General features: G+C 42.0%; 1 protein-coding gene across 2 annotated transcripts in view; it reads left to right on the top strand.

The window, feature by feature from the left end:
• Positions 1-25761, top strand: part of OXSR1 (oxidative stress responsive kinase 1) — a 72005-nt gene that overhangs the window by 11544 nt on the left and 34700 nt on the right. For both annotated transcript variants that reach the window (XM_080934362.1, XM_080934361.1), the window contains exons 2-5: positions 6606-6718; positions 13045-13153; positions 19609-19750; positions 23785-23840. In XM_080934362.1, the coding sequence (XP_080790488.1) occupies positions 6606-6718; positions 13045-13153; positions 19609-19750; positions 23785-23840 (420 nt within the window). The remainder of the gene's footprint in view (positions 1-6605; positions 6719-13044; positions 13154-19608; positions 19751-23784; positions 23841-25761) is intronic.

The following is a 25761-nucleotide window of genomic DNA, read 5'->3' as shown; positions in this document are numbered from 1 at the left end:
AAACAACAGCACCCAGGAGGCAGAGGCAAGTGGATCTAGGTCAGCCTGGTCTACAGAGTGAATTCCAGGACAACCAGGACTGCACAGAGAAACCAAACCCTGTCCCCCCCAAAAAAAAAAAAAACCAAAAGACCCCCCCCAGGCCCAACAAACCTATAGACAGAAAATTATCGTCATTGTTTAATTTATTTATTTGTTTTATTTATTTATTTTTGAGCTAGGGTTTCTCTGTGTAGCCCTGGATATTCTGGGACTAGCTCTGTTGTAGACCAGGCTCTTACAGAACTCAAAGGCAGGTACCACTGTGTCCAGCTTATTGTTTTTTATTTATTTACTTATTTTTTGTGAAGCTGGCTCTCTAGCTTGGAGCTCTCTATGTAGATCAGGCTGTCCTGGAACCCAGAGATCCCCCTGCTTCTGCCTCCCGAGTGCTAGGATTAAAGGCATAGGCCCCCACACAGGGCTCTGACTTAGCTACTCTTAATGATTATTCATATTTACTTACAGACAATGTCAACTGGGTATCTGTTTATTTAGCATTTTGCTCAATACTTATTCCTGATATTTAGGGTTTTGTTTTGTTGTTGAGATGGGGTTTTACTTTGTAACCTTGGCTAACCTCAAACTCCCTGAGCCTGAGCTGGCTTGGAACTCATGATCCTCCTCTCTTGTGCAGATGAGCACTTGGGGTCGTGGACCTGTACATGATCCAGATACAGTTACCGACAACCATGGTGATTAAACCACTCAGAGTTTTTAGTTCATTATGGCCAGACCAAGGGTGGTCTTGTGCCTCTGAATAGTCTCTTGGTGACCAAGCTTGGGTACAGCATTTTAAAAGGCAAAACTCACAAAGGACATAATTTAAAGTTAATTTAAAGTAAAAGTAACCTTGAAATGTTTGTTCCTGTCAGCATAATAATTATTTCATAACATATAACAATTTTTTTTACTTACACTTTTTTAGTTACTTTAGTTTACTTAATTATTTTGGTTAATATATCTTGAACATGGTCAAGGATGTGGTACTCTCAAATGTATTGCCAGGGCAGATGGAGCTGTGGGGGAGGGTGTAGAGGGCTGAGAACTGTCTCAGCAAACACAGAATGTAGTTAGAACAGGATGGTGTTACCTTAACCAGTCATTTCAGTGCCGCCGTAATTGCTTCGTCTTAGATTGTCCTATACTTCTCTTGGGATGCTGCTGCCACCGCTGCTGCTGGTTGTAATTTTGGAGGACTGAAGAAATGGTTCTGTGATTAAGAGCATTGCCTGTTCTTCTAGAGGACATGGGCTTGATTCCTAACACACCCATGTGACAGTTCACAACCATCCGTGACTCTAGTCTCAGGGGATCCAATACCCTGCTCTGGCCTGAGAGCACCAGCTGCACACATGGTGCACACACATATATGCAGGCAAAACATCCACATACATAAAATAAATAACAAAATGTAAAAAGTGTCTTTATGTGGTGTGTGTGTACATGTCCATGTGTAGCACACATGTGAAGGCAGGGGTCTATGCAGGGTGCCTTCTTCAGTTGTTCTGCGCCTTGTATTTGAGACCCAGGCACTTACTGAACAAGTTCCAAAGATCCTCCTGCCTGTTTTCCCAGCATGAGGACTACCAACCTGTGTTCCCATGCTCAGCTTGCGTGAGTTAAGGGTTTCTGAACTCTGGGCAGCATGCTTTTGTACCAAGCACTTTATGAATGGATCTGTCTCCCCAGCAACCCATTTTACAGGTGGATTCTAAATCTTATTAAAGTTAAACTCTACTGAAAGTAATGCTTGGTACAAGAGAGTCTAGGCCTAGGTAGCTTTCCCCGAGAGTAGTGGAAACACTGAATTTTGTGTCCAGCAGTCTACTGAGGGCTGTTTTCATTGCTATAGTTACTCTGCAATACATAAAGCATTCTTTCTCCCACCCACTAGACAACAGTTTCTTGAAATTGCTTTATATTTGAGAGGAAGATACAATAATAGAGAAGGAGGAGGAAATCTAATGACTCTTTTCTTGCAGCGTTTAATGTGTTCCCATCTGGGGTTCACTATACAGGAGAATGCTTACTGTATGATCACAGTAGTGACTAAAATGAGGGCAGTGGAACCCATGTGATTTCAGTGAGATGTGTGAAGATTGCAGAGCTGGAAGGGATAATTTGCCCTTCTGTGTTTTGGTAAAGATTCAAGTACTTTTGAACCTTAATAAGCTCACCCCAGCCCAAATAATACTTGAGACACTGTGTGTTTGAACAGTTGAAGTGACTAAAATTATGTAGTGAATAAATCAATGAATAATAGCAATCATTGATTGAGCACTTCTCTGCCAGGCACATGGTTGTGAAATGGAAATTTATCCTATCCCTAGTAGTGGAGCTGCAGTGTGAATTTGAGTCTGTTTAGGGTACTGCTTGAACATAGGCAAGTTTTGAGGCAGGCTTTGAAAGGAGGGCATCACCTGGGTTAATCTGTAGAAGGAAAGACTGAAGGAAGACACATGATGTGCATGAAGGTGGTGCGGAAATAAATTACATTCAGGATGTGGAAAATAAGTGAATATGTTCAGTTACCAAGTACTTAGTGTAGGACCAAGTAGACACTAATTAGGAGGTTTGAGGAATGACTTGCAAATGCACGTGTCATATTTGGTGGAGGGAAGATTCCACCTAGGTAAGAGTTAAAAATAATCCATGTTACTCAGGAAGGCAGGTGATGGACCAGAGAGGGGAGGAGGGAGGGATGTGTGGACAGGTGAAGAGTTGTAGGGAGTTTGTGACCCCTGGGAAAAGACCATAGGCTCAGTCCAGTTAGTGCATTCTGGTATGTCTGGGGCCTATCCCAGACCCTTGACCCTGAGTCTGGGATCTTCCAGGGATCTCTCTGGGGGTCTCCAAATGTTACAGAGTTTGGTCTTTCCTGGGAGAAGACCATAGACCTAATACAATTATAATTAAAAGGTTTATTGATTAGCTGCTAGCAGGATAACAATCTCTGAGCCACATTTGATATTGCCATGCAGGAGGATTATGGGGATGGACTTTTAAAGTGAAAACCGTACAGAGACCTTCAGTATCTATAAAGCAAGCAAAAAATTGTTCTCTTCTGCCAAGTTAAGTGATTAAGGCAACTCAAAATTATCTTTGGGAATCTGCTTAAGCAAATTACAGAAGCAAAAAAGCGTCTGCATAGCAAGCAGATGGGCTGAGTGGGGATCGCTCAGTCAGGGTTACTGGGGAACAGGGGTTGGAAGCCAGACACTAATGGCTGGTGGTACCGAGATGGATGCCTAACATAAATGAGCTTCTTTAGCCATAGCAAAGAGAATGTGAATGACATTAAATTTGTATAATTTCTGCAACCTTAAAGGGCTTGATAAATGTCTTGAACCTTCATTTTGGGAGTTGTCTGGGAGAAGAGAAATCAAGCAACAAAAGCCTTTAAGATCATTGGTTCAGGGCTGGAGACATGGCTCAGTGGTTAGAGCACTGACTGCTCTTCCAGAGGTCCTGAGTTCAAATCCCAGCAACCACATGGTAGCTTATGGCCATCTGTAATGAGATCTGATACTCTCTTCTGGTGTGTCTGAAGACAGCTACAGTGTACTCATATACATACAATAAATAAATAAATATTTTAAAAAAGATCATCGATTCAGCTTCTTCATCATGGCTGAATTACAGTTGTTTTTGAAGCATTACTTCATCTTCTTTTCAGAATTATTGGATTAGGAGGTAAAGGTTGTAGGATTCTAAGAAAATAAAAGTTACTTTTTTGAGACAAAGTCTGTCTCTGTGGTCCTGGCTGTTCTGGAACTTGCTATGTAGATCAGGCTGCCTCAGATTCTCCTGCCTTTGCCTTTTGAGCTCTAGGATTAAGGTGTGCGCATTATACCTGGTTAAAAGTTACCGTTTTAAAAGGTACACTTGGTTAAATGTTTTTGCATTTCGGTGTTTTATAATTATCACCATGAGAAAGAATAAGCCCAGCGTATGACGCGGACGCTTCCGCTCACCCTCAGCTCCTGGCAGCCACCGCTGTCTCTCAATCTGCATGTTCTGAACATCTTACATAAAGGAAAGCTGGGTTTTTTGATATAGGACTTCACTAAGTTAGACTGTTACTTGTTTTTTTTTCAGGCTTACCCATGTTTTAGCATGTGTCAGTATTCATTTCTTGGCTCCATCCTTTGCTTCCATTATGTTGTCTAATGGAACTCTTGCCTCTTCCTTTCACTGCATACATCCTTTTAATTGCATTGAGCTGTCCAGATAATTCAAAATAATCTTTATCTAGATTCCTTCCTTCCCCCTTCCCTCCCTCCCTCCCTCCCTTCCTCCCTCTCACCCTCCCTTCCTCCTCCCTCCCTCCCTCCCTCCCTCCCTCCCTCCCTCCCTTCCTTCCTTCTGTCTGTCCATCCATCCTTTCTTCCTTTGTTTATTTTGGGACCAAGTCTCATGCAGTGTAGGCTGACCTGGAACTGACTGTGAATCTTTTGCTTGTGCTGTTTTACTGCTGACATTATAGCTGTGTGCCTCCATGCTTAGTCAGAGCTTTAATTTGGTAATATCTAGCAAGTATTTTTAATCTTATCTTTTACATGTAGATGTTTTTTCAGCTTTTGTGTTTATGTACAGTGGAGGCCAGAGGAGGGCTTTAAGTCCCTTAGAGTTGGAGTTAGAGGTGATTGTGTACTAGTAAGTGGGTTCTGGGAACTAGCTAGTGCTCTTAACCACTGAGCCATCTCTCCAGCCTTGCAGTGCATGATGATGGTGGTGATGGTGGTGATGGTGGTGATGATGATGATATAGGCTTGTATGCTTGTAGGCTTTGGAGACTAGAACATTTCCGTCTAGGGAGTGGGGATGTTACTTTATGTAGTATGTGGAGTATAGATCCCTTGCTGTTACTAAACTGCTACCTAAGGCTTTTTCCTCAGGCTGTTTTCTTTGTTGTTCAGATGAACTATTGATCTTGACTCAGAGTTCGCACATTGTCTCCTTGTGATTTGTACCTTGAGCTCCCAGCAGATGCTTTTCTCAGTCATTATCTGTCTCAGCTGAGTAGTTCCAGTTGGTACTTAGCTTGTGGGTGCACAGTTCATTCTCTTCTTCACATCAAGGGAAAAAGTATCTTTGGAGTGCTAAGCAAACCTCTGTAGACACGGGCCACTGTCAGACGAGTGTCAAGACCGAAAACAAGCAAAACATCTGGGGTAAGGGTGGGTTTTGTTGGTAGATCGTGTGCTCAGTATTTACAGGGCCCTGTTTTCAGTCTCTAGCACAATCCCCTCTAGACACATTATAAATTGTCATAATGTGTATGTGTCTGTGCACGCATGGGTGTGTGGCTGTGTACCAAATTGCTGTACCATAATGCCTGTGTGTTGTGGTCAGAGGACAGCTTCCATGAGTCACTCTCTCCTTCATGTAGGTGCTGTGGCTGGAGCTCAGGTTTTCTTTCAGGCTTGATAGCAAACATCTTTACCCACTGAGGCCCCTCCTCCTGACTCCCATTTCTTCATTGAGAACTTATTTTTTATTGTTGTTTTTTAAAATAGGATCTCATGTCTCATTGTCATGAAGCCCAGGCTTATCTCCAGCTTGTCATGGAGTCAAGGCTGGTTTTGTATCGATCCACCTGCCTGTGTCCTAAGTGCTGGACATCCTGCATCCTGTCACTGCTTATATCCCGGACGTTTGGGCTATTATGTTGGCAGATTCCTGATCCTCTTTTTATTTTGGCAGGCAGTTACCCTATTTCAGCTTATTGTGTAGCTTTCTTTCCTGCTTTTGGAAACTGTAATCCTCATGGTGATTTAGTTTTTAGTGTTTTGCAATGTTGCTCAGGACGACTGTGGCCTGTTCCATGTCTGCAGGAGTTGTCCTGGCCCTAAGCACTGCTGAAGGCTGTGCACAGGCTGAATTGCCTGCCACGGCTGAAGGTGTAAAGTAGGGACCATTCCGTGCTGGGGTCCTTTGGGCCAGTTCTTGTCCTGGATGAGGACTGGGGAATGACTACTAGTTCTGCGCTGAGCCAGAGGGCAGGCTGTTCGTTCTTTCTTCTTTGATGGCCCTGGGGTGCGGGTCTCTGCTCTTCAGCCTGGAATGTATGGTAGAGAGGAGGAGAAGGCGGTGGACTTACTATGGATTTTCCAGTCCTTCAGTCTCTAGGTCATCTACCTCCTTTCTATACCTTCAAAGCCCTTTGGTGGTTATTTCTCAGTTGTCTTGAGTTGTATTTGGAAAAGAACAAGAAGTATGGGTCTGTGTTATCATACTTCAAAACCAGAATCCTAGTGTGTGCACAAGTTCCATGTGGCGGCCAGAGGACAGCTTGTTGGAATCAAGTCTCTCTTTCTACCACATGGTCCTTGGTTTGAACTCAGGCTGTCAGGCTTGGTGGCAGGTGGAACCTTTTCCTGCTGAGCCACCTTGCCAGCCCTGAGACTCTGAAGCTTGTGTTCTCCAGCTCTCTAGGGTGTTTCTCCCCATCCATCGTCCACTGTGGACCTGGCAGGCTTATTCTTCATTGTCTAAACTGTGTGGTGATTCGGAATGCCATGCTTTATGTGTATATTTATTACGTATGTGTTTGTTTTCAGGAAGTGGAGCAACTGCTGTGGTCCAAGCAGCTTACTGTGCCCCCAAAAAGGAGAGAGTGGCAATCAAACGGATAAACCTGGAGAAGTGTCAGACTAGTATGGATGAGCTCCTGGTAAGTAAATCTCATACTTCCTAAGTGGAGAAATATGTTCTTGTAGTTTATGTCAAAAGGATAGATAGCTTGATATGTTTAGTTTCTTTTGAGAAAGTGATTTATTTTTATTAATAAATGATTATTGTAAAATTTATAAAATCAAAATAAGTTTAAAATTACTTATAATCTTATTACTCTGAGGTTAACTTTTAATACATACCTGTTTTTAGATGAGTTATTTTAATTTATCATTTTTATGATTTTTCTCATTTTGTATATTTGCCCTTTCTAGTGAATGGCTTGTACAACCGTATGTTTGTTCATGTAGGTTTAGTAAATGTGTGTGGTATCCACTCATGCACATAGCTTATGAGCGTATGTTCTAGTATTGTGTGACTGATGTTTCTTCTTATTTATATATATGGTGCGTACTAAGTTCTCATTTCTTTAAGTAATACTGTGGATTTTTGATTCCTGGGTCAAGAATCTTTTAAAAGATCCTGGCTTTAGAGAAACATAGTATTGCTGTGTGTTCCGTACAGGGATGTAAGATGGTGGGGGGCACATAGTATTGATGTATGTTCTGTACATGGATGTAAGATGCCGGGAGAGAGAGAACAGAGAGCCTTTACCTCTACTTATTTTAAAAACGTGCTTTTTGTTTTTGTTTTGAGGCAGGGTCTCTCTGTTTACCTCAGGTTACTCTGGAACTCTCAGATTCAGATCATAGTCAGTAAGGCATTAGACTCTCAGACTCACAGAGATCCGTCAGCTTCTGCCACCTGAGTGCTGAGATTAAAGGCATGTGCCACCATGTTGGTTTAAATTTTTTTAGAGTTTTCTCACACACACGTGCATGCTTGTAGGTCTGCAAGTGCATAGGTAGGGCAGAGGTCAGTGTTGGGTGTCCTCCTCCATTGCTTTCCACCTTATTGTTTGAGGTGAGCCTGGCATTTGTACTTGACTTGACTGGCTGACAGTCACTCCCCAGAGTCTCCTCTGAGCTGGGATTAAAGCATGCGCTATGTCATACTTTAATGTGGGTTCTGGGAATTGGACTTAGAAAGGAATAATGCATCCTCACAGGGATTGTTCTGTATGTCTGTGTACTCTTGGGTTAGCAGTACAGCTAAGAATGTAGCCTTGAGTGGCTCTATAGTGAGTTTCAGGACAGCGGGAAACTCACTGTTATGCAGAGAAAAAGACCTTGTCTCAAATAATACATAGTAAGTGCTTAGCAAGGAAAGTTAGCTTTAAAAATTGTATTTGAGACAGGGTCTCTCTTTATAATACTGGCTGTTCTGCAATTTGTAATGTAAACCAGCCTGGCCTTGGATTTACAGAGAGATCTGCTTGCCTTTACCTCCTAAGTACTAGGATTAAAAGTGTGTGCTACCATGCTTAGCTCATTTCAATTTCATATTTAAAAATTTTTGTTATTATTTATTGTAAAAGGTGTTAATATCCTCGTAGTTAATCAATCATTTTCTCTGGTCTATTTTTGCATTGGAAATTTCGGTATATTTTGGCTGGAGAGATGGTGCAGTAGTTTAGAGCACTTGCTGCTATTCCAGAGGACTCAGGTTCAGTTCCCAGAACCCATGTTTGGTAGCTCACAGCTGCCTGTAACTCCAGCTACAGGGGATTTGACACCTTCTTCTGGCCTCTGTGAGTGTGTGTGCACACATATAAAAATAGAATGTTTAAAAAAAGAATTTCAGCATGGTTATACTGTATTTGAGGTGTGTGGAAGCAGTTTTAAAATAAGGAATTTGGGATCAGACTGACTTACCTTGTCTTTACCACTTAGTAGATTTGTGATTGTGGCCACATTTTGTGCAGTTGGTTTTAATATCGGTTCTGTCATGGGGCTTGTTGTTTGGATTGAGAGTGGTTGTTTTTACATACTGTTCAGCTTGTGTTAAGTGCTTTCTAAAGTAGCTGTTATTGGTGGTTCTTTTTTGTTTGTTTTTTGTTTTGGACAGGGTCTGGATGGAACTCACCATGTATGTAGACCAGAGTAGCCTTGAACTCACAGAGAACCATCTTCCACTTCCTCTCAGAGCTATGTTAAAAGGTCTATACCACCATGTCTGCCTCCTTTGTCTTTTATTTCTAAGATTCTGATACTACTATGAACCATGACATTCTATTTTATAGTGATTTTTTTCCCCCTAAGAATATTTACAGTGGAGCTGGAGAGTTGGTGCAGTGATTAAGCGCCGTTGTTGCTTTATAGAGAACCCACTCAGTACCCACATGGCAGCTTACCACCATATGTCACTCCAGTTGTAGGGGATCTGATGTCTTCTTCTGACCTCCATCAACAACAGGCATGCACACAGTGCTCATATATACATGTAGACAAAATATTCATATACATAAAATAAAATAAATGTAAAGTGTATATTTTTAAAAGGTATATCACAAAATATACAGTTAATGATAGAAAACTTGGGGATAGACAGTAAAGGCATTTACTGATGATGACCTGAATTTAACCTCTAGGATCCACAAGGTGAAAGTAAAGAACCAGCTTCCCAAATGGTCCTCTGATGTCTGCCTGTAAGCACATCATGGCAGCATGCAGAGATGCATTCCCGCACGCATGTTCTCTCTCTCTCACTGAGACAGCAGAAGGCAGGGATTAGGACTAAGATTGCCTGCCTGTCCCATAGTTTTTCCATTGCCCTCTCCCTTCTTTTTATTTATGTCTCCAGGCAGTAGACCCAGGTCTTGTCTGCCAGGCAGGGAGCAAACTGCTGAGCGACCTCTGTAGAACACCACAGTCTCAGACTGAGTTGAGTGGTTGGTGTTGTTTATACTGATACTAGGGAATAATTGGAATGAAGGGAAGCATAGTAGTGTGTTAAACTAGAACCCGATGAGACAAGTGTCAGCTGGAGATGACAAATCTGCATAAAAGCAAGCAGTGGGTTACTGCAGTGATCTGGTCACCTCTGGTAAGAGAACATATGTTCCTCAGAAATAAAGATTGTTTGGCAAGGCCGGCAAGGCAGTACATGATTAAGGCAGTGTAACAATGGTGCCTCAAATATCTTACATAGTATGTCATAGTTAAACACTACTATGAGCTAGAAATGTGGCTCAGTGGGTCTGTGTTTAATTCCTTAATATTGGGGTGGAGGTCATTTGCCTTCAGTCAGTACTGCTTCTACTTCCTCAGTCTGTAGGGCTAAACTGAGCTCCTAGTTCCTCCAAAAGGATTCTTCAACCACCCTTTCCTTTCTTAGCTGTTTTTTTCCTGTTGGTTCTTGTAATGTTTAATATCATTACTAACCTGCCATGTACATGCTGACCTTTCTGTTCCCTCTTTACCTGAAGTTCTGTCTAACCATAAATAGGCAAGTTCTTCCTCCCTCCCTCCCTCCCTCCCTCCCTCCCTCCCTCCCTTCCTCCCCCGCTCCCTTCCTTCCTTCCTTCCTTCCTTCCTTCCTTCCTTCCTTCCTTCCTTCCTTTTCTTTTGCTATTTACTGAATTTTAGAAGTTAAGGAGCCTTGTAAAAGCCTCTTCTGATGTCTTTAGGACTTGCAAAATCTGTACAAGGTCTTTGCTACAAATAAATTTGCACTTAAGTAGAAAAGATGAAAAGAGCATTTACTGAGCACTTCATTTCTTATTTTAACAAATGAAAAACGCTTTCTGTCCCAAGACTGAGGCACGGACACGGACAAATGGAAGCTGCATGACCCTTCCATTCAGCAGATATATATGAGAGGTGTGCATGTGTGTCAGGCACAGTGGTGAATGCAGAGAACACCCCTAGTTTTTGTTGAGCTTCCAGTTCTGTGAGATGTGTGCAGAAAATAGGCAGTGGGTGTAGGAGCCAGAGGTGACTGAGTGGTTCTGAGCATTTACTGTCCTCCTGGAGAACCTGAGTTCAGTTCTTAGGACACAAGGCAGGTGGCTCACAACTGCCTGTAACTTTAACAGCTCCAAGTGGTCCATTGCCCTCTTCTGATTTTTATGGGAATGTGGGTGCATGCACGTGTGTGCACGAGTGCGCACACACACACACACACACACACACACACACACACACACACACACCCCAGGTAAGAATAGCTTAAAAATTATTGTAGGTTCTATTTTAAGCACATATATGGGTGTGTGTGTGTGTGTGTGTGTGTGTGTGTGTGTGTGTGTACATGTTGGACATTGAACTAAGGATCTGGTACATGTTAGGCAAGTATTCTACTAATAAGCTTACATCTTCTGCTCCAAGATGGTTGGGTAAACAGAATTCAATAATTGTTATTTTTATGAGATAGGCTCTTTATGTAGCCCAGGGTGGTTTTAAAAATTCTAGTGGAGGGCTGGAAGAATAGGTTAGTGGTTAAGAGCTCTGGCTACTCGCCCAGATGACCCAGGTTCAACTCACATGGTCACTTACAACCATCCATAATTCAGTTCCAGGGGATCTCATACCCTTTTCTGACCTCCACAGGCACCAGCCCCGTACAGACATCCATTCAGGCAAAATACTCATAAAATAAAATAAATATTTAAAACAAATCTCTGTGTAGCTGAATCTGTCCTTAGACACCCTTATTTCTCTTGCCTTCCCCTCCCAGGTGCTAGGATTGCACACATGTGCCATCACATGTGGGAGTCTTGTTCTTGCCTTCATGTAGCTTAGCCCTCAGTCTGACAGAACCAGACAATAAGCACATGATACACTGTGAAGTATTTATGTACTGTGAGGGGAGAAGGTACACAAGAAAGTGCTTTGACGTTATGGGCTCTTGGGACTTCCAGTCTAAGGCCTTTCCCATCCAGAAAAAATAAAGTTGTTACAATGTCCTTTTAATAATAATAATAATAGTGGTGGCGGCAGTGGTAGTGATGGTGGTTGTGGTGGTGGCGGTGGTAGTGATGGTGGTTGTGGTGGTGGTGGTGGTGGTGGTGGTGGTGATGGTGGTGGCGGCGGTGGTGGTGGTGGTGGTGGTGGTGGCGGTGGTGGTGGTGGCGGTGGTGGTGGTGGCGGTGGCGGCGGTGGTGGTGGTGGTGGTGGTGGTGGTGGTGATGGTGGCGGTGGCGGCGGCAGTGGTGGTGGTTGTGGTGGTGGTGATGGTGGTGGTGGTGGTGGTGGTGGTTGTGGTGGTGGTGATGATGGTGGTGGTGGTGGTGGTGATGGTGGTGGTGGTGGTGGTGGTGGTTGTGGTGGTGGTGGTGATGGTGGTGGTGGTGATGGTGGTGGTGGTGATGGTGGTGGTGGTGATGGTGGTGGTTGTGGTGGTGGTGGTGATGGTGGCGGTGGTGGCGGCAGTGGTGGTGGCGGTAATGGAAGCAGCAGCTGCAGCATTACCTGATGAACCTCGATGCTACTGAAACAGCCACTGAGACCAGATTGCTAAGTGAAGATGCCGTGGGAATATGTGTGATACATAGGGAACTGTAGGTTCAAGGTCCAGAGACGGAGCATTAAGTTTGGGTGTCTGCATCATAGGAGTGGGATTAAGGGCATCGGCAAGAACAGAGGGGGTGGTTTCGTTCCGAGTTCTTTAAAACATTGTGGCCCTTTGTCCATCTACATTTTATAGCCCAAGATAGAATTTGGCTTTCGTACAGGGTTCACTAAGGGTTTAGTTTATAACTTTGTCTACTTCAGTATATTTCTCTTTGGTGCAAAATTGTTAAGTCTTTTCACAAAACTTAGATGACCTGATATTTTTTAAAGACAGAACAATCTCCACAAACAGACAAAAATCCTCTACCTTCTGTTTATTAGTAATTCTTCTCTGTGGGCCTGTTCTTCTAGGATGGTTATTCAGGGATGCCTTGTGTGATAAGGATGCCAGTGTGTGTCTGAAGTCTCGGAGATTCTCAGTGTAGTGTGTGGAAGGAGCAGTCAGAGTGACGAGGGAAACCTTGACATTTTCTGGGTTAGCCTTTTTGAGGAGAGGGTGGGGGTTTCAAGACAGGTTTCTCTGTGTAGCCCTAGCAGTCCTGGAACTCACTCTGTAGACCAGGCTGGCCTCAGACTCAGAGATCTGCCTGTCTCTGCCTCCCTACTGCTGGGTTTAAAGGCGTGGACCACAGCCACCTGGCCTGGTTTAGCCTTTTGAGTTAGGATCTGGCTTCCTGTGTATCTTGGTCAGACTGTCTCTTCTTTCTTCTTCTCAAGTGCCAGGATTAAAGATGTGTGCAGCTTGGCCTGACTTCTGGTTCCAGTTTAGCCTTTATGAAGAAATTAGCTTCTTGGAAATTCCAGAAAAGATTCTGACATGTTCTGGGGTGGCCAGATCTCGATTTGCTTATTTATAGGGATTGCTTTAAGCTGAAATTTAGTCAATGACCATGTATTTTTTTTTCCTTTGTAGAAAGAAATCCAAGCCATGAGTCAATGCCATCATCCTAATATTGTGTCTTACTACACGTCTTTTGTGGTAAAAGATGAGCTGTGGCTAGTCATGAAGCTGCTAAGTGGAGGTGAGTAGACAACAGTAGAAGGCTAAGTTTCATTAAGTTAAAATTTTAACATTGTCCAGCAGATCTCTGTGAGTTCAAAGCCAGCCTGATCTACATAACAAGTTCCAGTTCAACCAGAGCTACATATACAACGTGATCCTGTCTAAAATAAACAAACAAACGAACAAATAAATAAAGGAATAAACGTTTTCTTATCCTGGTAGGGTTTTGTGGCTACTTTGCACTTGAGATACTGAGAATGTAGTTGAGCAGACGCTAGTGTGTAGTTGTGACAGGTCAACACTTTGCATTTGGCTCTTTTGCCTCTGACATCTGTTAACTTAGTATGGTTTTCTCTCCTTCCTTTCGGGACATAAACTGATTGAAAGATTCTTGCCCATTTATGTTGATTTATTTAATTCCTCCGTTTTGATGTCACCCATAGTCTGTATGTCTATTTCTAGCGTACTAAGTGTTGGATGGAAAGTTCAGCTTGATCAAGTTCAGGCCGAGTATTTTTAGTTCTGGAGTGCTGACCATTCCACAGTGCATCACACCAGAAAGCGTTCCTATTGAAGTGGGTCTTTAATAGTAATGCTTATTTTGTTTGCTTAAGGCTGTGACAGCCCAGGCCTCTCTGTGAGAACTGCTTTCCTAGTAGCTATCAGGTAATCTGTGAGATGAAACTTTGGCATTATTTTCTATAGTCATGTAGGACTTACATTTTATTATTTTAGCGTTTAGTCCTTGTTCAAATCAGATAATTCATTAGACATTATATTTATTACTGCATTGTTTCTTTTGTAAATATAACTGATTTTTTAAAAGATTTATTTATTTATTTTGTGGGTACACTGTCTTAATGTACACCAGAAGAGGACATTCGATCCAATTACAGATGGTTGTGAGCCACCATGTGGTTGCTGGGAATTGAGCTCAGGACCTCTGGAAGAGCAGTCAGTGCTCTTAACCGCTGAGCCATCTTACCAGCCCTTCTGAATTTTTTTAAAAGAAGAATCTTGCATTATTAACTGGGACTTTTTAATCTCTACTATAGTTCTCATTAAAAGGGCAGAATGAAAAGATTGAGGGCAGGCAAGATGACTCAGCTGGTGAAACACTTGCTGTGAGAGGTAAGCCTAGCGCCTTCCTGGGTATCTGGGACCTGTGCAAAGGCTGGCTGAGAATACAGCTCCGTAAGGGCATCCACTAACCACATGTACACTGGAGTATACGTGCCTGCCCGTCCTCAGGAGCAAAGAAACATTCAAATGTATTTTTTAAGAATTGGTTGCTGACTAGAGAGAGATGGCTTAGTTGTTAAGGAAACTTGTTGTTGTTGCAGAAGGCTGATTTCCAGTTCCAGCACCTACATGGTAGCTTACAATCATCCATAACTTCAGTTCCTGGAGAGCCAATTCTTTATTAAACACTCAAGTAAAATACTCACACATAAAACAAATCTAAGATAATTTTAAAATAACTGATTGTTGAGCTGGGTCTGATGGCACATGCCTGTAATCTAGGCATGTGAGCACATTAGAGGCTACAGCAGGAGGATATCAGGTTTGGGGCCAGCTTAGAATACAGCTGGTTCCTTGCTACTTGATTCCAGCTCTTTCACTCTTTCCCTTCTCCTCTCTCTGTGTTTGTATGTATATTTGAGTGTACATGTGCACACATGTTTATGTTTTTGTGTGTTTGTGTTTATATGTGTGCAGTAGGTAAGAGGACAATTTCTTCCTTGTTTTGAGACAGGGTCTTTTATTGTCCTGGTCTAGTCTGGCTAGCCAGCAAACCGTATGGGTCTAATAATCCCTACCCAGTAATCTCTACTGCACCTGTAGTGCCTACTCAGGGCTGGGATTACAAGTGCAGTCACCACATCCAACCTTTTCTTTCAAGTGGGTTCTGGGACTTGAACTCAGGTCCTGGTACTTGCTTTTTTTTTTTTTTTTTTTTTTTTTTTATTTTTTTATTAAACTAATTGAGCTGTCTTCCCAGACATATTCAGAATTTCTCAGGTTCACATTTGTATCCCTTCTTCCCCAGATCTATAGTCAGCCAATATTTTACGACGTGTTGACATTTCTTCTGAAGACTGGCATTCCACGTATAACGTAACTGCTTGCAGTGTCCAGTGCTGTGGCCTCAGTGCTTTTAGAGCTTGGAAATACTGTATGTTATAAATAAAACATAATTTCAATTAATATTTTCTATCGGATATCATATACATTTATAAAACTTAATATATTTGAATCTGTTTTCTCTTGCACAGAAAATCTTGATTCCTCCAGTATTAGAATAATTATGTATTTTTTCTTGTAGAATATATGTATTATACACAAATACATGGACATTTAGCATGTATAGATTGAACATTTTTTATAGTTATCTGAAGACACATGCTATATATAGTGATAGACCGATTTTCCCCTTTGGTAAGGTTTGAGTTTGAATGTGAAGCACTGTTGGCAGGACTTGTGAGTGACAGGGCCTCAGCCTTCCCAATCCTGTGTTGCTTAGTGTCTGTGTGCCTGTGTGGTTTTGTAGAATGTGATTCCCATCTTACAGTGTATAGTTGTAGAAGAAAGAATCCACGTTGATTTAGTTTGCAGTTTTGGTATGATACTTTACTTCATACTTCCTCAGGGAAACATAGGCTTTAGAATAAAATACGTATTTCTCTTTAGAAAGTGTCTCTCACTGGAAAAGTTTCAGGTCTGAACCTTTTCACTTTTTGTTGAATGAGCATGCCTTCCGTACTCCTGGATGTTGATAAGGGTGACCAGAGGTCGCAGAAGTAAGGATGTATCCCTGTGCCTTCATGTATGTGGTACACAAAGTAGCTTAGATGTAAAAGAAGCCTGCTCTTGCTGTTTGATGCTTTCAGCGTAGCTAGAATAGAATCACCTTTTTGTTTCAATTCCATTAGTGACACACTGGAGAAAATGGATTGCTTTGGTAGAGGCCCGTTTCATATGATGGTTGCTAACACCAACCACCTTTCAAGATGGTGGTCAAGCATGGTTCTTTCAGTATGGACAGATACGGGAACATAGGTAATATTGTATCTTTTGTTATTGATCACATATAGCATAATTGTCTTTGTGATTTATAAATATGTATAATACAGAGTTTTTCATGTTTTGAAAAAAAATTCATGATGAATGGGAGTGTCTACTTAATTCTCATCACTTACTTGTGTGCTCATCCATCTTTTCTGCAACTTTTATGCACATTAACTGTCTTGGTAAAGGATTCTTGTTCCTCTCTATGATCCTGGTCACAGGCAGGTTGGATGTGAGAAGGGTAAAGTATTTTTTAACATGCTTTTGTCTCTCCTGGTCTTAGGTTTTCTGGGTCAGTGTCTGATTTTTCTAACCTAGCACTAGGATGCTTTATCTCCTAGTCATAACTCTTTATAAAATTACATATATTTTTATAAGTTAACATTATCTTAATATATATATTTAAATATTAAAAGTTCTATATTTTTTAAGATGGTGAAATCTTTTACTGTTATAGAGTAAAAGTTTAAACTTAATAGGTATATTAAGCAATATCTAAAAAACAAAAACTGAAACTATATACATTATATTTATACATACACACATACATAATATATATATTTTTTATTTACATTAAGGAATTTTATCCTGATATTTTTCAGCAATAAAACACTTTATATGTTCAATTTAAATTAATTTTTATTGGTTTTATTTTTGAGATAGTCAGTAGTGTTGGCATTTATTTATATTCTTATAAATCTTTAAAACTATTTCCTGTCCAAATATCTGCTTCTGCAATTTGTTAGCACCACACTGCAGTGTAAGATCTCTAAAAATCTGTGTGGTTGGGGCTATTGGGTTGTCCTCTGAACTCAATCCACTTGCGTGCCCCATATTCATACATGTACATAGAAATAAATAAAATGAATCCAAGTGTTTAAGAAAAATTTGGAGAGGAAGGAAAGCAAGTATTTATAAATTTAGATGTATTTTCCTAGATAGTAAGGTATTTTGTTGTATAGAACCATCCTTATCTTTGTCATATTCTTAAAGATAACAGTATGGGTAATACCTTTTGCTAAGCAGGACCCAGCAAAATATCTGGCTAATAGTGATATGCTTTGCATGCTTAATCAATAATTTTGAGTTCTTAGTTTTTTGTTTTTGTTTTTGACACCCATTGGATTATAATGAAATACTGAGCTAAACAAATTATGGGCCCTCTTAAAGCTCACTGGCTCTGACACACCTTAGGAGTGGTAGTATTTGTTACAGGTTGAGGACGTAGTTTCAGACGTGGAGCTTTATCTTCTCATGAAATAGTTCTGTGGCCTTTTTTAGAAGAGTGAGCACATTTGGTCATTGATTTGGTCACTGTGCTTCAGGGTTTGACATGTGTTTGATAAACTCAAGGGAACTGAGCTTCTCCCTAGACCTTCTGTGTCGGGGACGGGAAAGCTGTCCTGTGCCGACGTGCAGCATTTAGCACCTCTGCTTCTTATCTCTAGACAAAGTGCCTCCCTGCGGAAGTCTCAGTGCTCATGAGACTTTCACCCATTCTTTCCTCCTTCTCTTCGCACCTCCAGGCAGGGAGTGCTTTCTTTTTCTTTCTTATTTTAACCTGTATTAAACTGTCCAGCTGGCCTCTAACTCACTCTGTGGACCCCAAATTTAGTGATACACCAAATTCAGTGTTTCTGCCTCCAGGAGCAGCCGGGAGTCACTTTCTGTATTTGTCCTTCAGGCACTTAAGTTTAATTTCTCTAGTCTGCTTTCTTTCCAAGAACCGTTACCCTCCTTCTCATCTCTCATGTTCTCTCTTCCTGCTTACTCTGGAGGGGATGCTGCGCACTGAGGCGTCAGACTTGACCACACCTGTGTCTCGGAGTCTTCTGACTGCTCCAGGGGCTTAAAGCCTTGCAGAGCCTTGACAGTGTCAGTTCTTTTCTCCAGCACTTGGCTCTGCTGTTGGTGTTAGCATTGTTATTCCTACTAAATCAGGCCTATTGAGTCCTGGGATTGTTTTGTTTGAGGGACATTTGAGGCCGTTTCTCCTGTGGCTGAGGTTGCTGTTGAGTTCTATGGCAGCCGAGCACGGTCTTCAGCTCTAGTCCTCCTGCTGTATTTCCCACATGCTGCGATTATCTTTCTGAGATCTTAAGTGGGAAGCTAAAGGAAGTTTGTGTTGAGAGTGCAGTGTTCTGTTTTGGGGAACTGAGGCTAGGGTTCTCTACCACCAAGCTGCACCACTGGCCTCCTGGATTAGGATTTTCTATGCATTTGAATTAACTTTTTCAGGTGACTTAAGCAAGAGTATGCAGTGCAGTGCATTTTCAGTGGGACTCAGGCTTTATTTTATTGAAGAAAGATGTTAGAGGAAGAGAGAATGTGGGTAGTGATAGTGCCTGGAGCCAGCGGAGGCCTTTCTGTGCACGTTTGAGTCTCTGTTGAGATTGGGGGTAAGAAGTGTGGTTTTAGCTGCTGAGCTTGTTGAGCAGCATCTTCACCCTGAGGGCAGTTGGACTGCTGAGGTGTCAGGGCATGACTTCAGGGAGAACTGAAGCTGCTCTTTCCCTGGGTTCACCTTAGCCGTACCTGGCTTCTCTGTGTATTTATCATTGTATTAGGGTTATCGAGTGTAACAGGGTATAGAGTTAATCTCTTTCTCTCCAATGGGGATTTATTAGAATGACTTACAGGTTGTGATCCAGCTAATTCAACATTGCTGCCTATGAACAGAAGGTCCAAGAGTCCAGTAGATGTTCAATCCAGCAGTCTGGAGGCCTGAGCTGGTTTCCAGAAGTCTGATGCCAATCTGGTTTTGTTAGCAATGGCAACGGCAAGCAGGCAGAGTGAAGCTTCTCTGTCCTTATGTAGACTTTCAGCAGGAGCTGTGCCCCAGATTAGAGATCTGGGTTAGAAGTGGGCCTTCCTACTTCAAGTTAAGCAAAAATTCTTCACAGGTGTGCCCCTCGATTTTTGGGGTTTTAGATAATTTGGATGTAGTCAAGTTGACAACCCAGAACAGCTGTGATTTTTACTTTCCTCATGTTTCTTCATTGACTTGATTTGTATTTCAATAGTATTTTTACATTCTTAGTTATAAAATACTACACAATCTAATCTAGGTTGAAAACTTCCTTGGTTTGTGATATTTCATATTAGAGTGTTACTGATTGGTGTGGTTTACCCAGGGGTTTCTTCAGAGAGATGACTAGAAATCCTACATCAATCTTTCCAAGTTCTCATTAGAGATCTAAAAGACATGCTGGTCTAGCATATCACGGGGGTGTTAACTACTCTCTGTTTTAGGTTGGAATTTCCAGTTTGAATGAAGCATCTGTATTTTTTTGTATTTTCTATTTTTCCCTTTCTTTCTGACATAATTTATTTTATGTGAATGTTTTAAATGGTTTGAATTATTGAATGAGTTAATTTTTAGAGGGCTGTGTTTTCTGTTTTCAGGTTCTGTTCTGGATATTATTAAACACATTGTGGCAAAGGGGGAGCATAAGAGTGGAGTTCTGGATGAGCCAACCATCGCCACAATCCTCCGAGAGGTCTTAGAAGGACTGGAGTACCTGCATAAGAACGGGCAGATTCACAGGTGCGCGAGGTTCTGCCTCCTTCATGGGCAGTGCAGACCGTTTGTCTCCTTCAGCACACTTGCTTTTACTTAGGGATTTGTTTTATTTCTGAGCCCTGTGTATTTTGCATTGCTAGTTTGTTTGTTTTGGTTATTACAGTGTGAATTGTACAACCTATAATTATTAAAAAAGTGATAAATATTAAAAAACAACACAAAAAGTAAGCCAGTCATGGTGGTGCATGTCTTTAATCCTAGCACTTGGGAAGCAGAGGCAGGTGGATTTCTATTGAGTTCGAGGACAGCTTGGTCTACATGCAGGTTTGGGGACAGCCAGGGCTACATAGTAAGGCCCTCTCTCAAAGAACAAGCAAAAGTGGTAAGTATTTTAGTAAAGTTAGAAAATGGGGGACAATTTACTTTCTTCCAAGAAGACACTGCTTTGGAATATTGGTTTCCATTTATTTTCCTGTTTCTTAAAGTGCTTAAAAGAATATTATGTATATAATTTTGTCTCTAGTTTTTGAGGTGCTAGGGACTGAGCTCAAGCTCTTGTTCATGTTATACAAGTATTTTACAATTGGGCTATATATTTCTAGCAGTTAAAAAAAACATCTACACCAGCTTTTAAAAGTCTTGCTAACTTTCCCAGGCTGGACTTCAACTCCTGATCCTTCTGCCTTAATGGTCCAAGCCCTAGAGTTCCAGGCGCCAGCATGCCCACACTGCCTGCTGTTCTTCTCATTCTATTTTCATCTCTTTTTAAAAATTAATTTATTTATGTGTATGAGCACACTGTTGCTGTCTTCAGACACCAGAGGAGGGCATCAGATCCCATTACAGATGGTTGTGAGCCACCATGTGGTTGCTGGGAATTGAACTCATGACCTCTGGAAGAGCAGTCAGTGCTCTAACCGCTGGTCTCTCCAGCCCCAGCTTCCCAGTGCCGCTCGCTGTTATTACAGGTCTTTAGCCACAGTTTCCTTCCTTGTCTGTCCCTCTAGACTTTTGAGATTTTTGTTTTTGTTTTCATTGAGACAGGGCCATAGTGTGTATCTGTGGCTGGCCTGGAACTCGTTAGGCAGAGCTGGTGGCCTTGCACTCACAGAGTCTGCCTGCCTCTGCCTCCTGATGGCTAGGATGGAAGAGGTTCAGTCCTCATGCTCAGGCTGACAGGGTTCTGTGATGAGTATCTTGGTGACAGGGCCAAAGATAGTCACAAAGCCCCACACATGATGGCAGTTTTATAGGGGTAGGGAACACACACATACAGCCAGCTACAGTGCAAACTTGGCATTGGTTGTTGGTAATGACTGGGCTGGCCGCAGGCACTGAGTCATTGAAGGTGGGGACAAGCCTGGTTCTGGAGGGTTCTTAGCTGACTAGCACTGACTTCAGAGATTCTGACTAGGATGGACATGTTGTTCTAATCTTTTCTCTCAGTGTGTCCTAGTGTTCTTCCTAGCAAAGAGATTAGCTTTAATAAAAGTATTGGACATCTTTAAGTTGACAATTTAATATCTAATATATTTCTAGCTTTTGGTTGTGAATCATTGCTTCTTTTAATCTCTTTTCAAGTTTTCTATGAACTGAAGAAAGCCAAGTGTGTCTATTGAGATCCTTTCTCAGGCAGAGCCTGTAACTGCATGTGAGAACCCCAGTAAGCAGTGAGAGCAGACTGGTGTCACTGTGAGGCACTAAGCAGGGCACTAAGCAGGGCCAGCCTCAGGCCTGCAGACTGCTTTGGGTTGTTTAGGACAGAGGCAAATTCTTTAGTCTGGCGATGGTGACCCCCACCTTTAGTACCAGACTCAGGAGGCAGAGACAGGGGGATCCATAAATTCAAGGCCAGCCTGATCTACAGAGTGAGTTTGAGGACAGCCAGGGCTCCGTAGAAAGACCCTATCTCAGGTATGTGTGTACAGAGTGGGGGCAAACAACAGAACAAGTCCTTCAGCTGACAGCTATATTTGTCTTGTTGCATGTGAGGCCTGCCTGGTGTCCTAGAGGCTCTGAGCCCTGCCATTCCTTTGCTTCTATCCCTGACGCTGCTTCAGATTACATGTGTAGTTTGAAAGGGAAACACAGACTATCTGGCAAATTATTCAAGAAAAACAATTGCTTAGCATAAAGCTCTGCTGGAAGATGGACCAGAGCCTCATGAAATACAAACGCTTACATAGTGTTTCCTACACAGGGAAGACCTACATATGACTTAATAGTGTTACCTGTTGTGCTTTATACACAAAAAGAAAAGCCAGGATATGTTCTGTATAGCAAGGCGTGGTGAGGTGGGAGGGGGTGTCTTGGTAGGTCCATGTGGAGGTTCCCCTTCCCCCTAAGATACCACCATACGATGGGTATGATATAGAATGAGTTTATTTAGGGCATGGGAAGAGGAGTTGAGAAGAGAGTAGAGACAGAAAAGAGAGAAGGGGTGGGGAGAGGAAGAAGAAGGAAGAAGAGAAGGAAGGAGGAAGAGGGGTTAGGGAGAGAAGGGGCAGAGAGAGTAAGAGAGGGAGAAGGGGACAAATACCCTCTTTTATAGTATGCCAGGCCACCTGCCTATTGCTGGTAACTGTTGGGTAGAGCCTAGAAGGAATGCTACCTGCACAGGTGAGACAGACCTGCATATGACTTCTTCTTTGTTCAAATAGCTCAAAATGGTAGATAGAATTTCCCCAGATGGAACGGTTGATACTGTAAATGTATCTTTCATATGAGAATGACATGCCTGTGATCTCCTTTCAAAAATCTGACACTATCAAACCATGTGAGAAATGTCAGATACAGATCCCTCACAACTGCCAAGGTCACCAAAAGCAAGGGCACTCTGAGAAACTGTCACTGTGAAGAGCCTAAGGAGACCTGGCAGCTAAATGCAATTAGCTGTCCTGGATGGAGGCTTGGATAGAAAAAGGAACATTGGCTAAAAAATAAGGGAACCTCAATAAGCCGTGTGGATGTGAGGGGCACAGCACAGAAATCACTGGAATGTCTGCTCCATGATGGGGTGGGGATGGTTGTCAAGGGCAGAGTGAGATCAGCCAGGGGCACCTGCAGGATGAGGGCAGAGAAGGAAAGACACAGACTGGGCACGGAATGGTCAGGGGGCCTGAGGGGACCTGGAGGCGGGCATGGGCTTTCATTTGCAATCATAGGTGTATGTCAGTGGTGACCTGAGCCCATTTCACAGGTTCCTAGGATTGATGGCTTTCATCTAACCACCAAAACCCCTCTGTAGTCTAGCTTGAGCTCCTTTCTGGACATACACCCTGCTTGAGACCTAGCACTGTGGGCTTTAGTTAATGATCTCTTTTTCTGTCTCCACTAATTTTAACCAAAGTACTATACCGATGTAACGTGTTAATAATGGCAGACTAAGCTTATTTAGGGTATGGAATTTTTTTTTTTCAATTTTTATGTAAAGTATTTTAAAAACATCTTTTTCTTAAATTCTAGTGCTCTGGTTGAAAGAAGACCATTTTTTGCCATTTTATTCTGATTCCTTTGGGAAGTATTTTATGTCAATATACACAAAAGTGAATATACGTGTGCTTATCTATGTGTATGTATATATACATAGATTTGGGTTGTTGAGGCAGGAGGATCATGTGGTAGAGACCAGCCTGGGTTATATAGCAAAACTCTTCAAAACAAAGAAGTGAGGGTTGAGGAACTGGGAAGAAAACGATTCACCTTTTTTTTTAAATTTATTTATTTTTTTTGCATTTAGTTGATATAGAAAAAAATGAATGTATTTCAACAATAAGGATTAGGTGAGGCTGGATGAGGGTTACTTTCTTTGGTCATCATTCCAATCAATATTTAATGAGCTTAAGTTTTTTAGATAGTCTAAAAAGCTATGCTCCTTCTTAGAGTTTCATGTTTTATGTTTGAATTATAGTATAAACGGCTAAAATTTAAAAATTTTTATTGATACTAATACTTTTTAATATAAGAAATTGAAATTTTGCTAATGTTTTAGAAACAAGCAGTTGCTAAATCTCGCCATTTTAAAGAACAAATGTTTGATGGTGTTTTTTTCTTTGAAGAGATGTGAAAGCTGGAAACATTCTTCTAGGAGAAGACGGCTCTGTGCAGATTGCAGGTAAGGACAAGCAGGGCTTTGCTTTTGTGGGGTACATGCGTGTGTTTGTGTGTGTATGAGTGTGAGTGTGTCACACATGATGCATGCATGTGTTTCCACATTTGTGAATGCATTTGTTGCCACCTTGCATCAGAGCATCCTGAGCATTCATTACACGTGGCTACTGTGCCTGTCTAGCGTCGGTGTGGTGCTGGGGATCCAGACCTAGGTCCTCATGCTTGCATGGAAAGGACTCTACCCACTGAACCACCACCCCAGTTCACAGTATGTCTTTTTATTTTTATATAATAGCCAGCAGAACCACCTTACATGTCTTTTATGTTTTCTTAGTATCTGTTGATCTGTTCTCAGGACATTTTTCTGTGTAAGCACCCTTTAAAGATGGCCTCTACCACTCTTAGGTATTTTCCTGGCCATTACTCATTGCTTTCTATTTTCCCACTCATCACCTTCATTAGGTGTAGGGTCTTCTGATAGGGTTCTTTCTCAGAGCAGCCCATGCTTGTTTAAAGGAGAAACAGTTAGGACTACTCTGGTGAGAGCTATACAAAGTTGCCTTTATCCAGAGTTGTGATGGTTGGTTTTCTTTGTCAACCTGGGACAGAAGTCTCCATAAGTAATAGTGTAGATCAGGCTGGCCTGTGGACATATGGGGGATTTTCTGAATTAGTTTAACTGAACTGGCCTAACTCACCCTGAGTGTGGGTGGCACCATTTTATGTGCTAGCTGCTGTGCTGACAGGAAGCAGGGTCAGCTGAGCACTAGCATGCATATACAGCAGTGCATGCTGGGCTGGACTGGGAACGAGGTGTGATCAACTATTTCAGGTTCTGTCACCTTGACTCCTACATATGAGTGGGCTGTTACCTAGAATCACGAACCAGGTAAATCCTTTTCCCCTTGATTGGCTTTTTAAAGTCACAGCAACAGGAGGGGATGGCAGAAGGATGACATGGAGTCACTGCCTTTTAGGGAGCACAGTTCTGGTAGTTTTAAAGCCTTGGGGTAAGACTGGGATTCATGTCTTCCCACAGATGGCTGTTTGGTACCAGACTGCTACAATAATCAAGTGAATCAGGACAATATGTTCAATTTTCAAAAGATAATTTAAGCAAGTACCTTTAAATCCTGAAATAAGGTAATACTTTATCCAACACAAAGTTGATTCCTTTAATATTACCCTTTCGTCAAAAGAGAAACCTTTTCCACTAAGGACAAGACACAGAGCAGGGTAATTACAGCATTAATATACATGCAGTGGTGTGTGTCTGAGCCTGACTGGAGGAGGAGAGCAAAGACAGGAGGGTTTCAGGGCTCACCAGCCAGCTAATCTCTCCCAAACTGCAAGCTCAAGGCTCAGTGAGAGGCTGCGTCTCAAAAATGAGATGGACACACACAAAAATTAAGATAGTGATTGAGGACTATAGCCAACATTTTTCTACAGCCTCTACACAAACATGCCCAGGCAAGCACCCTTCCATGTGCACACACGTGCATGTATACTACACATGGACATGGGAAAGATGCAAAGCAAAGACATGTAAAGCATTCCAGTATCAAGTACCAAACATAAAGCAGTTACTAAATGCCAGTGATTGGCTTGACCAAAACACCTGACAGAACCAGCTGATGGGGTAGAGCAAGAGTCTTAGCCTGACGGCAGAGGTAGGACCCGTTGTGGTGACTTCATTAAAGTTGAGATGCGCATACACAGACCTTGCGCTGTAGCTTCTATTGTAGATTAGAGAAACGTATCCCCATGTGGGTGGCAGTCACTTTAATCATGAATTCTAGACATTACTAATGCCTTTTACTAGTAGGCAGTAGACATAAATTGTGGTTGGTTTTCACAACAGCATACCACATGATGAACACTAATACCATAGTTCCTAGAATGCATTAAGTTGTAAAGTTAATGGG

The sequence above is a fragment of the Micromys minutus genome (assembly GCF_963924665.1).
Source record: "Micromys minutus genome assembly, chromosome: 21".
Classification (NCBI taxonomy): Eukaryota; Metazoa; Chordata; class Mammalia; order Rodentia; family Muridae; genus Micromys; species Micromys minutus.
The sequence above is the reverse complement of the archived record's forward strand: the minus strand, read 5'-3'. Positions and strand labels throughout refer to the sequence as shown.